Genomic DNA, 16,454 nt, shown 5'->3' on the forward strand with positions numbered 1-16,454 from the left:
CTGGATTATTTTCTTCTTTTGCAATAAATACTGTTAAGAAGAAGTAAAGAACGAGACTGACCAGGCACTTCGAGTTCATTAATGAATTTATGTCAAAAAGAAAACAAAGAATATTTATTAAGTGTAAATAGTCCTGAGAGAGAAAATGCTTCAGGGTGGCTACCTGTAGCGTATAATACTTTACTCTATCAAATTATTAATGACAATGCACCCTAAAATAATACAAAAGTAAAAGAGGTAATAGTAGCGATTGGTCAAAATCTATGAAATACTTTTCACGTAGACCCATGTCTTGCCGAATAGCAAGTTGTGAAATATGAGGGAAAGTCCAACGATAATGACTGATCTTTGCAATTATAGATGGTCCTCAACACATTCAAGTTAATTAAAATGGAAGGAAAAAATACTGACCATTTGAAAGGAAAGGAAACGAATTTAAAAGAAGGCATATTTTGCTTACAGCGACTGTTCAGTTAGTAGTTCAAATGCTGCAAATCGATTGTAGTTAGAGTATCCGTAAAAAAGTCAAAACTGTCAGCAGAAAGATCCACAGGGCTGTCCAGGGACCCTGGTAAACTAGGCGATACTCCATCTGAAAGCTGTAAGCAGGATTCTGTAGAAAACACATTAAAATCCTGTAAAGAAGGGACATCAAGGGCCTCTGGACTGTCATTGTTCAGGCCAGCTGCACAGTTCTGGGCCATTGTTGACAGGCAGTTTTGAACAGTGGGTGACTGTTGATGAAAATGTTTTAGATTTTTCTCATTGCTGGGTAAAGGCGAAACTGGGAAACTTTGGGATTCTCCATTGTGTAAATTCTGGGCCTGCTGTTGAGTCAGTGCATTGGTTTGAAAAGTATACCCTTCCCTATCCAAGAGAGCGCCAGTAACATTGTTGATGCCTTGCTCAAAGAGTGACTTCTCTTCGTCATCTTCAGTCTGCCCACTGTCCTCCAAATTCTTAAATTTACCATCTCCGTTTTGGTTTTCTTTGCATTGGGTCTGTCTTTTGTGCTTCATTCGTCTGTTTTGAAACCACACTTTCACTTGTCTTTCAGTCAAGTCAAGCAAGGCTGCAATCTCCACCCGCCTGGGTCGACACAGATACTTGTTGAAGTGAAATTCTTTCTCCAGCTCCAAAAGCTGTGTGTTTGTATAAGCTGTCCTTAACCTCCGCGATCCCCCGCCTGTATTATCCGGAATTTCATGAGTTTCTACAAATAAATGGACGCGAAAAACAGTCATGAAACAGATTATAACGACTTGAACCAAAATAATATAAAATATAGACTATCCACTGCAACAAAATGGCCGCCTGAATGCAGTAAATCCATTGTTTCAGAGTCTGCGGCTGTGGCGTCTGTCTCTTTCTAAAATATTAAAGATATTGTAAAATCCACGTGTGCAGTAGCCCCAATCTTACAGCAAAGTTCGCAACAGCCCTTGCCCATTTGGTGATCTCTGTATCAGCTGCTTTACCATGAAAGTGCGCTCATCTATCACTCTTCATTACTGTCAAATATAAAAACTCTGGGATGGGGAGAGCACAGAAGGTCATTTTCTGACTAGCTCGCCAAATAAATCATTCTCCATTAAATAAGTAGGCGAAAGTGCTTCGATTTCATAATTATTACCTAGCAGCCAAAATAAAACTGATTAAACACTCCATGCAAATAAGTTAGACTAAGTTAAGACAATAATTAGAATTGAAACGTCTTTGAGCTGACCTTTTTGGGAAAGACAGGATTCTGCGGGTCCAGAAGAAGCGGGCAGGTGATTCTTCTTGGAGTTTTTTTTCTCTTTCATCCAGGGGTATTCCGGAGGTAGAGTCGCGGCTGGTAAAGGACTTGTACCATTTGGGCTCTGTTTTGGCCGGCTTTGGCGAGGGTGACTGCTGGGATTCAGGCTAGGGATGGTTTGCTCAAAAGGAGGAGGAATCACTGTCGAGTGTGAAAGCGTCGAGTTCTTGATTGATGAACTTTGAAATGTATCACCGACAGGGGGAAAAGATGTCAGGCACTCAGCAAGCGACGGCTGACTATTGATAAAACCAATTTCTCGTTCAAATTCGTAATTCATTGCCGTCTCCACAGAACGTAGGGGGAGAAAGTTAGGTGTTAGTTATTTTTTTGGGCCGTTTAAAAAAAAATAAATATCGCTGCTGTTTTTTTCTAATTCACTGATTACAGCCGTATGGGGACCGTGCTACTATTAAACTATTGAATTCATGGAGACAAGGTTGAAATTGGACCGAATTCGCTGTCACATGATTGCGTCTGCCCAATGACAATTTGGGGTTTAATCAAAAGAAGGCACTGTCTATGTGATTGATCCAAAAAGTCAGAGAGGAACGCCTCATTCTGGGCCAGCAGTGTTTTGATTTCTACTTTTTGATCCATCTTCCCATAATAAATGTGTAAAAGATTTCAGTTTTAAAGCTTGTGGAAATCAGTTCACACAGCCTTGTTTGTTTCTTACTCTCTCTCTCTCTCTCTCCCTCTCTCTCTCTCTCTGTCTCCTGCACACTTGCTGGCTCCTCTTTCTCTGTGTGTTACCGACTGTCACGAAGACGACTTGCACCTCACAAATCATCTTGCACCTAAATCTGACGCCTCGAGTCATTAACAAAGTAATCCATTAATCTTCAAAGTTTTGACATTGGACCCCAGAACCCAGCCACATAAGAAGTTACACAAGGCGAAGCTACAGCCATTTGCTTCCATGCTTTCGTTGGGAGTTCGGTTCCCCTATTATTATATTTGTACTGTACCGGATATTCTTTGATTTTTGTGCTGTATGGAGGCAATATTTCACGCAGGACATCGACTATGGTGGTGATTCTGGATACTACATTACATGTTTTTTTTTAATAGCCGTTTGTATATGGCCAACGAAAAACGTAAAAGGCATATAACTGAAGGTACTGTATTATCTTATTTTGTGAAATCCGTAACATCTAAGGATTAGCTCTTCGTGATAATAGGTTACTGCATTTAAAACATTCGCAAAGACACTGACACACATATACACTCAAGCATTCACACAGATAAACTCGCACGAATGGAGAAATAGATGAATAGATAGAATAATTGATAAAGATGTGTATATATGTTATATTATACAACGAAACAGTTTTAGTTAAACGCGACTTTTCGTAGCATAGCTGAAGAAGTAAACTGATCGCTTGTTTTCAAGAACATATTTATATTATCTTTTAAAAAATTAGTTCTACTTTCATCTAAATTGTGAAGGGCGGGTGTGGTTTTAGGGGCGGGGGAGGGGATGAAATCTAAGTCACGATACACTTATATTCGTTATGCCCACGTAGTATTTTCTAAATATACCAGCATTTCGAAATATTCTCTTTCGCGAACGAGGAATTCACGGGTGCTGGGAATTTATTGGAACGAGCAAGATGGAAATGGTAGTGGTTTGCTAGGCCTCCGTTTTGCTTATACCGCAAACAAAGCTGTAAGGAAGTATGTGCGCTATCAATCTTGTTCGGCTAAAGGTCTGACAGCTTCTGGCCCCCAAGAACACATTTAAAGCTTCTCGCTGCAATGTCGAATATCATCAAGAGTGTGAGAACCTTGCTTGGTGCTTAAAATTGTTGCAGAGAATATTTTATTTATCTTCATAGCGTAATCAGCGCAACTGTATTATGACGCCAATGGGTGAGTTCGTTACAAAAAAAACACTTAATCACGAACACTGGCTTTCCCTCTTTCAAGTTTGGAACGAGGATTTCAGTGCTAACCTACAAATGAAAAGAGCTTTTTTGCAATTAAATGGAGCTTTTGTATGTGAAATGTGAGTAGGTGTTGGCGTTCTGCACATTTTCAGAGTCTCTGTTGCGAGGATATGTGGGTGAAACCAAAGCCCATTCACTCAGTTTGTTGCAACACCAAATGGAATGAAACAGAAAATCATGTATTTTAAGATACGGAAATGTTGATTTTATGAATATATTTGCCACTTATAAAATTTAGCAATAGGATAGATATGCTGGGAGAATAGTTCAGTACTGCAAGCCAAATATACTGAAGAAAACATACATGCCATATTCTGGGTGTATATACATATAAGCAAACGCTAGTTAAAACTTCACTATGTTCTGGGTAAATCATTATTGTGTTCTGGGAATAGTGATTTGGTTTTGAGTTTTTTAAAGCATTGTGAACACTTAAATTAATTCAAAATTGAAAGTTTGAAATATCACTTCAGAGGTAATAAACATTGAGTTAAAATAATGTTTATAGGCACTGTTTCGTTGCGATTTAACCTTTCATAATCAAGTGAATGAGATTTTACTATACAACTGTACAAAATTACAGCAGTCTTTCGGATCACATCTAAAGGATGCTCTCGTTAAAATGCGTTATTTTTAACTACTATCCGCGAAAAAAAAGTTGAAGCTTCTTCTAAGGTTACCCGCAGTAATTTCGTTCAATCTGAATGCACGAAACTTGTGCTTTATAATAAATTGCTGGAGTAATGCAGCCCACATTACACCTCAGTTCCATGATCTGCACTTTAATTGTATCGCATTTAAAGTATTGCTACTTGAGTAAAGAAAGTCTCCCATGTATTTTGGATAGGAAGATAAATTAGATAACATGCCCTTTGGGAAGCACCGACAGAGAGGATGCCGACAACATGGCGTCTCCTTTCTTGGCGCTCAGGCTCTGTCAGATGGAAATTAATTCCTTTTATTAAAAATATTGCACACCAAGTATAAGCTTTCTTTTTCGTGCTTCTTCCACAATTTGAGAAACACACTGGAAAATTTGCAGTGCGGTCATAGGTTCTCCAAAGCCATATTTCTGTCTATATACCAATATATGCTGCACTCAAATATATTTAGAGAGGTAGGTGGATAGATCTTAACTTTATGTAGTTAATTAATGCATGTCTAACATTAAAATTGCATTTTTTTGAAAGTTAACATACTGCGTAAGGGGAATTTTTAAGCAACTATCTTACAATTAGAAAGTCTATCAGAATACTTTCATTTTTCAGTTCTTTTGGTTGACGCTGGAAATGCGCAATGGGAAGAAAAAATTCATCAGAATTAATATTAAACGTTGTAAATATTGAATTGCTGAACATAATTTACATGGCATTTTATGGTTTACATGCAATTGCTTATAGGTGAAATAGTAAATGATGAGTTCATTTACTTTGAAAATGAAAGGGCATTTTAAAATATATAGGCACACGACGCCAACGTTGTTTAAAAAAGGTTCGTTCGCATCTTTTTATATGTTGAACGGTCGGCGTTAAAAGGTCTCAACCTGAATACATGACTGATTTTGCTTCATTATTTAGAATCGACTTACATATGGATTTTACATATTCATCAGCTATAGTATAAAATCCAATCCAGTAATGCTTCTAAATCAGATATTAATCTGAAACCATGAACGACAAATATTTTTTGAATCCTGACATTTTCTCTTTTTCTCTCCTCTCAGCACGTGTATTATACATTGGAAGACGAACGAGGCAACAATAGCAGTGCTTCTCCTGGATGGTGAAATATTTTTGTGCAGTGTATTACCTGTAACTTTTATATGTACTATGTATTTGTCATGATCAAACTATTATTAATAATTAAAGAAAATTAATCCAATACTATGTCCTTGTACAGCTTTTCATTTCCTACATGAGAAAAGAAAATGAGTCCCTTCCTTCCTGGGCTTCAATAAATGCAGCATTGGAGACAGATGCAAGCCACATGAAAATGGATGATGTTACAGTGTGGGGGTTGAAGCACTTGGTTGTAGCCACACAACACAAAGGAAACCTGACTACAGGGCTGTGTGTTTTACTGTGTACTGCTGAACTGGTTTACATTTTAACAAACATTTCAGAAGGAAAATAGTGCATATATCTTAGCAGAGTTTTAACATTCCAAGCAACACAATATTGCTGACAAAAAAAATTTATTCTTCAGAACTAGCTGTTCAACGGATATCTCATTTGCAGCATGGAATGCATATCTAAAACAAAATTGTGGCAATTTTGTGTTTCATTTTAAGAATACTACAGTTACAGACTAAATTCTGTTTTCTTGGCATTATTCCCACAATTGACCAAATTGCTTTTCTTTATTACATTATGAACAGAAAACTACTTTTCTGTGTATCTTACAGGAATTAAAAAAACATATATTTACCATGACTTAAAACACAAGGCTGAACATAACCAAGTAAATAGTTAATGTACAGTTCTCTTTATAAATATGTGTCAATGGGGATAAATAATATTTTAAACACTTAGATTATTCTCCTTTGAAAGAGCAAATAAATAAATTTGAATGTTCACCAGCATACACACATACTGAAAGATGGACAAGAACTCTTATTTGCCCAGGGAGACCCTGTACAGGCGCATCGATCTTGTTTAACCATTCAATGTAAAGAAGTGCAATATAAACCATTTTACTGTTCCTCATAAGGAAAAATAAAGCACGAACAAATTCACGTTTAGGTATTTTTTTTAGAAAATTTGTTCATATACCCTGTTCCATAAGAGTAGAAGATTATATATGCAAAGTTCTGGAAGCCTTAGTACTTCACTTCTACTACTGAATGCTAAGGCTGGAGTCCATGAAAAGAACAACCACTAACCAGAGACAGAGCAATACAAGCAAGGATTGGTTGTCTATAGAAACACCATTACATGTAAACTATAAAGATTGATACTAAATCAAAAAGGAGAAAGGGGTGAAAGGAGGAATGTAATCATAGGTAAGATGACATAAATGCATAAGAAAGTGATAGTACACCAGGAGCCAACTGTCCATTACAGATGGGTCAGTTTGGGTGCTTCCTGAATTCTTCCCTGAGACGGATGGTGCGAAGAAAGGTCTGTGTATGTGGGATGTGGGTCACAAGGTCCATGATGATGGTTGCTGGTCATTGGCCCTCCACCATTATAGTCCATGTTTCCAGAGGGAGGGTGGCCAAGGTGGGTTAAGCTGAAAAGAGAAGGCCCAGAGCTTGGCATTGATTCTACAAAGTTCCCTCCGACGTACACTGGGCTACCCTGTAAATGAGGAGTCCCATAGCCACCATTGCCTTGAAGAGGGTGTGTGTCATATTCAGGTGTCACAGCTGCTGTCCCAACATACCTCTTCTGTGGAGGTGGGCAATTGTTGAGAGGCCCAGGATAAGATGTAGGAATAGCATATGCATTTTGATGAGGTTTGCTGAAGGAAGTAGGTGAATGAGGATCATATGGAGTACTGGTTGCCAAGGAATGCATCGAGTTTGCATATCCTCCTGCAGCTGAAGGTGGGATGGGACTTCTGCATGGCGACTGTCCTCCAGAAGAAGTTAGCATGCCTTTTGCTTTCTGATCTTTTTTGTACTTCATTCTACGATTCTGGAACCAGATTTTGATTTGTCTTTCAGTGAGGTTTAACAAATTGGCCATTTCAACCCTCCGGGGCCTGCAAAGGTAGCGATTAAAGTGAAACTCCTTCTCCAGTTCCACCAGCTGAGCACTGGTGTATGCTGTGCGTGCCCTCTTGGAAGCTGGGCCAGGAGGACTTTTTTCACCAGCAGAACTTTCAACTATAAATGAAGAGAACAACCATTAAGTACATCAATAAGGGTTACAATATATATCTAACATATTTTAAAGAAGTTACATCATAGAATCTGTAAATTTACCTTCAAAAACCATGATACATGATAATAATGCAGAGTTACTGAATACATACATAACTAATCATAATATCTGGTTATGTTTAGAAATGAAAACTGATTTCCTACACCTGATCTATTTTACATAAAATACCAACAAACAAATTGAAGTGGCTTATATCACCATAGTTTCTAACATAGCATGTTATTTCAAGCAATTGAGTGGTTATTTTTTTAAAAAAGCACTAGGTTACATATAATTTGCAGTGGTTGAAGAAAGTGGCTCACCACATATAATCAAAGGCAATTATGGATGGGCAATAAATTCTGTCCTTGCCAGCAATGCACACAAACAATAAATGAACAAAGATATATTAAATATGGATAATGATAATTCATATCCACTGATCACAATTTTGAATTGCATTGCTATATGTTCTTATGGTTCACTGAAAATTTATCAAAGCTCCTTATGAATGTATTTCTCAGTTTGTGAATATAAATATATGTTTGTGTGTATTTGTGGTTGCCACCACAGTTGCAAATCTGGCTTCCAAACGTTTCCAAATCATATCAATTTATATAAGAACCACTGCTGTCCACAAATCCTGTTGTTACTCATATACTATATTTATACATTTGAAAAACATATGTCTTATATTTTCAAGGTTTGCATTTAGACAACTGACAACTTAAGTCAAATCACATATATACTGGTCATGAAAACCTGAAATTAAATGAAGAATATGCTATTCATTGTCCAACCCAGGGCTTGTAAGACCTACATAACTACCCATTGGGACATTACTGAAGAATTATGAACATGTTTTATAAATATGTGTTATAACTTCTGATCAGTGTGAGCATATGCATAAACAACAGATATATTACTGAAATAAAACTGGTACAAATGAAGCAAAGATTAATTTCAACTTTTGGAAATATGTATGTATATGTCTGTATGTATGGTAGAGGTGAAAGAGCAGTGGGAGAGAGGGAGAGGAAAAGGAGAAAGGGAGAGGAGGTTCATCATGGCAGTAGGGAGAAAATGACATGCAGTCTCTCAGTTGCTTCTCTAAAATATATGTCTTAATTTACCTAAACTACATTTAGGAAGTAATGGTGTTTATGTTTATAGGCTACTGTCTAATCATTGTGTGAAAATGATCAATCCACTTTTAAAGATGAGAGTCCCACACTATTACAATTATTTGCACGACCGCTTATGATAGAGATAATGAGATTGACTTTGTTAGCAGCTAACCCATTGGAACACTGACATGACAAGTAATAATCAAAAGGTAAGACAGGATACAATATACCTGAACTAGAACTGCTGGTCTTTTGCTTGGCGTTTTGGCGTGACTCTTTCATCCAAGGGAATATTTGTTTACTAATGGTGGTTTGTGAGGTAAGTGTGGGGTTTTTGCTTGTGCTGGATTGATTTGAGTTGCTGCTAGCACTTTGGGGTGGGGATACAGATGGTGGGGGTGGGGGTGGGGGTGGGGGTGGTGGAGGTGGTGGTTGCTTCTGTGGCTCTGGAATAACTGGGAGATGGCTCGTCTGGTTGGCACTGGTTCGCATGCAACTCTCATTAATATCATTGGGCTTGTGATGAGGGACATTGCTAGCAGGTGACTGTAGAGAGCAGGCAGGCCGGTGATAGTCATTTTCCACATGGGATGAAGGCGGATATTGCTGCTGATTGGCATTGTAGTTAAAACCATTTGCTCCTTGGTATGTGTAACCACCGAAAATTGCAGAGCTGTCGTAGTATGTTGCTTTTTGCATCTCGTTGTTTCCCAATATTTATTTCACAAACTGACAGGGTCTTGACACCCTTATAGAATAACATTGGCACCCGGTGTCACGTGACTCTTCTTCCAATGGCCTCTTCGGGTAGACCTAGGGTTACAAGAAACAAAACCATAATAGTGAAATGGTACAAATCCATCTTACTCTCAATAGCAGCTGACATCAAAAGCCATAAAAGAAAAAGTGTGCAGCAATATTTGGTCACACAGCTTAGCCCAAGGCATTCTCAGCATAACAGCGGTTTAAAACTGACTCTCAGCAGTAAATGCTCAGTGTGGATGAGAACCAAACGTTCAGTTTCTTCAGATTCTGGCTTCAGTGTTTTATTTTGTCTGATTATGGAAATGCAATACTACCTATGGTTTCATGTGAACCATGCATTTCGGTAGGTTGATCTAACAGCAGCCTTTTTTCTTTGGTAGTTAAAAAGAATCACTGCGTGTAAATAAAACAACTTTTTAAACTACAAGTTATTGAATGTTATGGTTTTGTTATGATTTTTTATCTCTGTATATCTGTTTAAATTGGTCAGTTCTTAACATATATGATTCATTAATTAAGCAGATATAAAGAGACAAATTCACACAGATGATGGCATCAGTTGAAATATTTGTTCAAAACATGAAACCGAAGGAAAGCAGCTTTCGTAGCACACACGTTCCAGCAAGGAAAAATACAAAAAAGTAAACTCTAAATTTTGCAAAGTTTTAATTTATATTACGACTAAATTGATGACTGTCGTTAATTGCCGGCAAAGTGCGTGGATGTGGCCTTTTAAGTAACTCTTAAAAACTATTACCAGACTTTGCTGCAGGCCGTATTTCAGTGTTGGCCAGTATTTGATCATTCCTATCATATGGACATTAATGGCATTTATGCTGCTCTAGACAAGAACTTCGTTTTAAAATGCTTAAACCCGGAGCGTTGGACAAGAATTTCGGTATGTGCCCTGCACGGAGTGCATTGTTTTCTAAATCATTTAACTAGTGTTTGTTTTGACTCCCCTGATTTCCCCAGACTGGCGAGGAGAAATGTCTTGCTTTTTGTTGGTTCCACTCTTAACGGGTCACCATTTGGTCGGGCGGAAATTTTCAAGCCTTCTTTTTACTGTTTGAATTCTACCTGTTAAAAGCATGATGGATAAGAAAGCGCCAGGAACCTGAAAAACTGGCGTTCTTCTTCATGACCACGGTGTGAACTTTTCTTCCAACCAAACGATAATAGGCTCTGTCTCTGAAAGTGCTCGTAATTTGATGTATGGGGGTCACTAGGCCGGGGAAGAGTTGGAAACCCAGCCCACAGAAAGCGCCTGCATCACGAGAAAGCGGCAGTAAACAACCCACTTCAAACCTTTCAGTTAATTATTATTTTCCTAAAAATACAACGATGCCTGTGGTTAAAGAATAATTTTAAACTATTGCATGGGATAAATTGATGGAGTTGAATTATTTTTGCATTGGATATATAAAGCTTCCCATGGCCTGCAGATCACTATTTAATCTAGAAATAATATTCGGATACTTGGTCACGGATGCGGTCTTTCTATAGGTTAAAGTATCTAAGGATCTCTGTTTACATTAGAGCATTATTTTCAGCAAGAAGTTAGCCTAATCGAGCAAACCATTGTTTCCTTTGGCTTCCTTTGCCTCAGTCACTCTAACACAAAGCAAGTCTGTTTGAAAAGCAAAAAACTGCAGATGATGAAAATCTGAAATAAAAACAGAAAATGCTGGAAATGTTCAGCAGATCAAGCTGAGACCACTGTAAGATAGTTCAAGGTCCACGTAAACAGAGTTGCACCATACACTTTCAAAGCGGTCATTTCAAAATGTTTTCTCTATGCTTTGCACAAATTTATTGACCGGCCAAACACTGATGAACCACATGGCCCTTTTGTACTCTCGCACATCCCTATATTGTTATAAAACATACTTCACAGCATTCCACTGAAAGTGACCTGAACTTGGAGATGTCGCCAAGGCTGCTGTAATTTTTTTTAGATCTATAAATGAAAAAGAAACTGCTGAGGTCAGCAGGCGGGACAAAGTTGCTCTAAGTACAGGTTTTAAATGACACTTTTTGTGTGTTTCTAAAAATGGACGCTTCAAACACCAAACCATGCTTTTCAAAGATAAACTTAACCTCCTGTCTTCAGAACGAATCATGTGCCATTGTTGTCAGCAGCACTTAATGGCCCCAAAGCATTTTAAATATTGAAATCATAAAATAGCAAGTAATACTCAGCAGACTCTCCACAGCTGCGCCTGAAACCCAAGCCCTGTGATTTGTTCAAGGAGCCAGTTATCACCATAAGTGTTGAGTTATTGGGTTTTAATGTTAAGAAGTTGTCACTAATTTGCATTATCTCCAGTACTTACTGTATTGTCAAAACTTGCTCACAAGCGTGCACAGGTAAACCAGAAAGGAAATGTTGTGATTTATTCATCCTTTATGAAAAGTAATTAATAGAAACCTTTGTGAGTCGCTGCTCAAACATCAAAAATGTATTTTACTTTCTCGGCCCTGAGTGCCGTCCGCCATTTTCCTTGAAGCAACAAACACAACTTTACTCACCTGTGTAAGCGCTGTGATTTAATTCTACGTGATTACACTCAAATATTTTGCAAAATAATTTTCTCCAATTTCTGTTTTAAAAACAAATAATTTCGTCTTGGATTACTCTTCATTCTCGTTTTATTCATACGTTTGAGTGCAGAGATGGTTTGTATCTGAAAACCGACACGTTGCACAGATAATACTACATATTCACGTGTGTGCATAGACATTAACTATCATTTGTACGAAGAGTGTCAAATGAAGTAACACATGAAGTTTACCTAACAACCCCCCTACCAAGTTAGAAATCTATTCAATTTCTAGGAGCCTTTTCTAATTTATGGCACAGATAACACTAATCTACGCACATTGCAAGTAAAAATGCCACCATAACAGCCTTCGGCGTTCTCTATATCGCTAAGGTTAGAAAGGTAGAAAAGGTTGAAAAAGAAAGCATTGGAAGTCAGATTCTAACAGGGACAACAGTAGGAGTATCTTGGTAGACGTGTGGTGGTGTGCCTTAGGCGGCATTGCAGGCAATAATAAATTCATAAAACTTCGAAAATGCAGAGAGAAATAGCTCAAAGAGACCGATCAAGGGCGAAGGAGAAGCAGAACATTGAAATAAAAGACTTGAATTGGAAGCCTACGGGTATCAGTCACGATATGAAAGGAAACTATAGCATGTGAACTTTTCTTGAACCGAGATTTAAGTCATATGGTCATAAATCACTGGGACATAAACTCCGCCATTCACGAGTGATAGCCTATTTGTGTCCAGCTTACCTTAGTCTCTGACGATAGACGCAGACCACGGCACAATATTTTCAGATTCACCGGGGAAATCGATAAGCAGGAGTTTCAAAACTTCGGAATTAATTGGAATGAAGGCAAACAATTACTCTTATGCGCTGAAATTCACTCGTTGGCGACAACAGCAAATGGGGAAAGAAAAATGGTAGAGCTGCAAAAAAAAACTGGAAAGAAGGCTCTAGCTTTTGGATGGCCACCCTTGTGATTATGGTAGCGCGCCCTGGTCAGGGAGATAAGACTACTATCAGCTTCCCTGGCTGCACTTATCTAATACCAAAGAAATGGGGTATGTTTCTTATGAATATTGAATGCTAAAAGCGCGGATTTTAAGTTTGCTGTCTGGCTGTACTGAACAGACAGGCTGGGTAAACTCCCCCGAAACATAGCGTCACAAGTGAAAAATTATGCAAATTAACCAACACGGAGAACACAAGCGCCAGGGTTTGGCAATCATTGAATCTATGCAATCAAACTTGAAACGAGCTTCTCCCATTGAAATCAACGCACTTTTAAATAATCACTCAGATCATAATAGAGCTTTACATTCTTTAAATGTGCACGTAGCCTTCCGCATTAAAAGTACTAGCTTAACTTTTATTAACTCCTTGTTGTAAAGAAAGGCCTTTGTTTGAAGTACAGCATGAGAATAGTTAGGAGAAAAAAAACGGCGCAAGGGTAAAGAATACAGGCGGGTTCAAACAGGTTCAATCCATTCTAAAGCATATCCAGTTTTTGGGTATTCCCGAAACTAAAAGTATTAGAAATGCTAAAAATAAAAGTATTTCAGCTACAAGACTAAAAAGTTACACACTGGAAAAAAACGATGGAGACAAGGCGAGCAATGAAAGAGTATATGAGCTACAGTCACCCCTTATGCATACCAATGCTTCTGTCGTTTATGGCTACGTAAGATTTATGACTTCATGCACTAAGGCTGTAAACAGAGCATTAAAGAGAAAACACTTGCCCCTATCGCTTATTGCGATGCAACTACATGAAAGGGGAAGCCAAGCAGCGTAGGAGGGAAGATAGGGCCAAAAATTCACTCGTATGCAACTTTACAAGTAAGCCGCTCAATGTTTTTCTGTAGTGAAGTACTTTATTGTCAATGATCAGCCCCTCCACTTATCTTAATGTGCTGACTCCAACTTTTTCTTTTCTCGTGAGATCGGACGAAGGTGGGAAAATAGTAAAGCCAACGGATGCTGGATATTTTCTTAAACTTTCTGCCACATAGTTTGCCTCCGTGAATTTCAGTTCAGAAGCGACTGGATAGAAATCGAAGGCCCCGCTTATGTCAGCGAACCTTGTAAATATCACTGTCGTTGGATGCAGAGAACTAAAATTTTGGATGAGAAATGTCTCACTTTTTTCATTAACGGTTGCTAAGATTTACAAAGGGAAAGTAAACGGAGAGGGGGGGGGGGATGGAAATAGCGACTGCTTGGTTTGATTTGATAGAAGCGATAGATGCCAATTGTTTTAAAACAAGGAGCTGATATAATTTATTGCAACCATCATAACTTCCATTGCGAAAGTACCTTGCTCGAAATTCGAAGATATAAACTAAAATATTACATTTTCTGTTAGTGCTCTAATGCTTGGATAATGCTAACTACTATGGTATAGCATCCATTTTACGACCGATAATATGTTGAATGTAACTCCCTCTATAACTGATATGTTTCTGTTTTTTTCCGATATCCTAAAGCACACGTGATTTAAATTGTAACAGCCTATTGCGGTTCATTTATTAGAAGCTCGCCATAACCCGCCGCTTGGACGGGAACTAATAAATGTGACACCTTGCAGTGAGAGCATTCTGTGTTCTTAACGACCATATATATACTTAGATATCGTAAAAGTTTAGAAAACTCACCGAAAGTTTGTACAGTCTCTGCGTTTGCTTGTGGAAATGTTATTTAGGACAAAGTCTGCAACGAAATCGAGAAACCATTAATTTCCACGCGATGAAAAGAAAGGCGCCGGGGAGCTAAAATCATTGTTTAAGAACATCGACTAATTCTACATGAATTATTAAAGGACAGAAATCAACCTAAGATCTTGAATCAATTACATGAAGTTACAATTTTCCAATCAATGAAAAAATAACGTCCAAAATGTTGGGATCTCCACTGAATATTGAACGGATTTTTCTAAGTAAAGGATTTATCATAAACACATCATGTGGACCTTCTGTCCGTCATCGCTAATATCGTGTTTTATGTATGCATGTCTTTCCGAAATGCATCTGTACTAACCCAACTTCTAATTGTTCTTTAAACTGTAAAACACTGTTAAACTGTATTATTTATTATTTAGCCATGTTAAATTTGCTTCAAGATTGGATAGTGGGTAAGAAAGGAACTGTAACCGAACTGCAATTAAAATTTTTAAACCTTCATGAAAAATCTTTGTCCAGTGTTTGCTTTTAATATTGGGGTGACAGGGTTGTGATAAACATGGCAGATGCAACACACGAATTTAAATGGGCAAACAAAATCATGCTTTCAGAGTCCGGTAAGGACAAAAAAATACTAACTACGGCGATTACTACTGTATGTACATGGTACCGTTTGTGACAATATTGTTTGCAAAGTCATGATATTCTTTAATACATGTCTATTATTCATTTTTATAAAAAATCGCTTAGGACTGAATATATCCCAGAAACGAACTTTGCTTATTGCATATTATATTTTAACAACACTACTCACGTCCCCCTCTTCTTAACCCACGCAACCCCCCACACCCACCCCACCCCACATTTGGCTTAATTTTGCACGATTGGTAGAATTACTGTAGGATACTGATCTGGCTATCAATAATTGCCAATGTGATTTGTCATATATGAAAAGAAGTAAAGCATTCGTTAAAGCAGATTGCATTGGCATGGATGTCCCAGCACACCGAAAACATAAATCAAATCGCAGTACCCTGACCTTTTCTGAGAAGGGCTCACTGGTGGGTGCAATTTTTTATAACATTTGTACCCACCAGCATAACATAACAAATCTTTTCCTGCCTTTTTCATCGCAAATGTACTCTTAGGACAATGCAGTATTGGTTTAGGTTGCATCGCCTATTAATTTATTTCGTTAATTTCTTCGTGCAGTCAATATTCCAACACAATGACGGCCTGCTAGTAAATAATCCCTCAGTACAACCTGCTTTATACCTTAAGTTAATCAAATATTACCACACTGACGATGAAACAAATGTGGGCAATTGTTTTTAGATCAACCATTATAGAGCTTGCTTATTTTTCCCCCTGAAATCACTGCAACACACACAGAAATAGAAAATTCAATGCCTATCCACGAAGCGATGTGATTCACTGCGATTTCGGCAATTCACGCATAGTAAGGAAAAACCTAGTAACCTAATTTCAAGGGCACAACAATTCACAAACTAGCTGACAGGATTTTTAAAATGGACGATGAACCTTTCATTGGAGCTTGTTATATAAAGAATAAAATGTCAGAATAAGTAGATGTACATTAATGCCCATGTGCTATAATAATCGCTTTATTATTGGCTATTACAACCAGATATATTGGCGTCGAATTATATATGATAAACAGACATTGTTTTGTTTGTACCTATTCGGATAGAGAGC

At 37.9% G+C, this 16,454-nt stretch overlaps 2 protein-coding genes across 4 annotated transcripts in view; both read right to left on the bottom strand.

Moving 5' to 3' along the window:
* Positions 1–222: 222 nt before the first annotated feature.
* On the bottom strand, positions 223–2,078 carry LOC127570360 (homeobox protein Hox-A2). The gene is made up of 2 exons (XM_052015836.1): positions 1,727–2,078; positions 223–1,213 (listed from the first exon to the last, which is right to left on the bottom strand). The coding sequence occupies exons 1-2, from the start codon at positions 2,076–2,078 to the stop codon at positions 474–476; spliced, it is 1,092 nt and encodes a 363-aa protein (XP_051871796.1). The 3' UTR covers positions 223–473.
* A 3,851-nt stretch (positions 2,079–5,929) lies between these two features.
* The window catches only part of LOC127570920 (homeobox protein Hox-A3), a 43,067-nt gene continuing 32,542 nt past the window's right edge, over positions 5,930–16,454 (bottom strand). Inside the window, exons 3-6 of one of the 3 annotated variants that reach the window (XM_052016866.1) lie at positions 14,715–14,769; positions 12,809–12,889; positions 8,974–9,556; positions 5,983–7,579 (exon numbers count right to left, since the gene is read on the bottom strand). In XM_052016866.1, the coding sequence (XP_051872826.1) occupies positions 6,807–7,579; positions 8,974–9,442 (1,242 nt within the window). In that variant the 5' untranslated portion in view covers positions 9,443–9,556; positions 12,809–12,889; positions 14,715–14,769 and the 3' untranslated portion in view covers positions 5,983–6,806. Of the gene's footprint in view, positions 7,580–8,973; positions 9,557–12,808; positions 13,203–14,714; positions 14,770–16,454 lie in introns of those variants that run through there. The other 2 variants (XM_052016868.1, XM_052016867.1) reach the window with 2 other exon arrangements.

This window comes from Pristis pectinata, chromosome 5, assembly GCF_009764475.1.
Source record: "Pristis pectinata isolate sPriPec2 chromosome 5, sPriPec2.1.pri, whole genome shotgun sequence".
Taxonomy (NCBI): Eukaryota; Metazoa; Chordata; class Chondrichthyes; order Rhinopristiformes; family Pristidae; genus Pristis; species Pristis pectinata.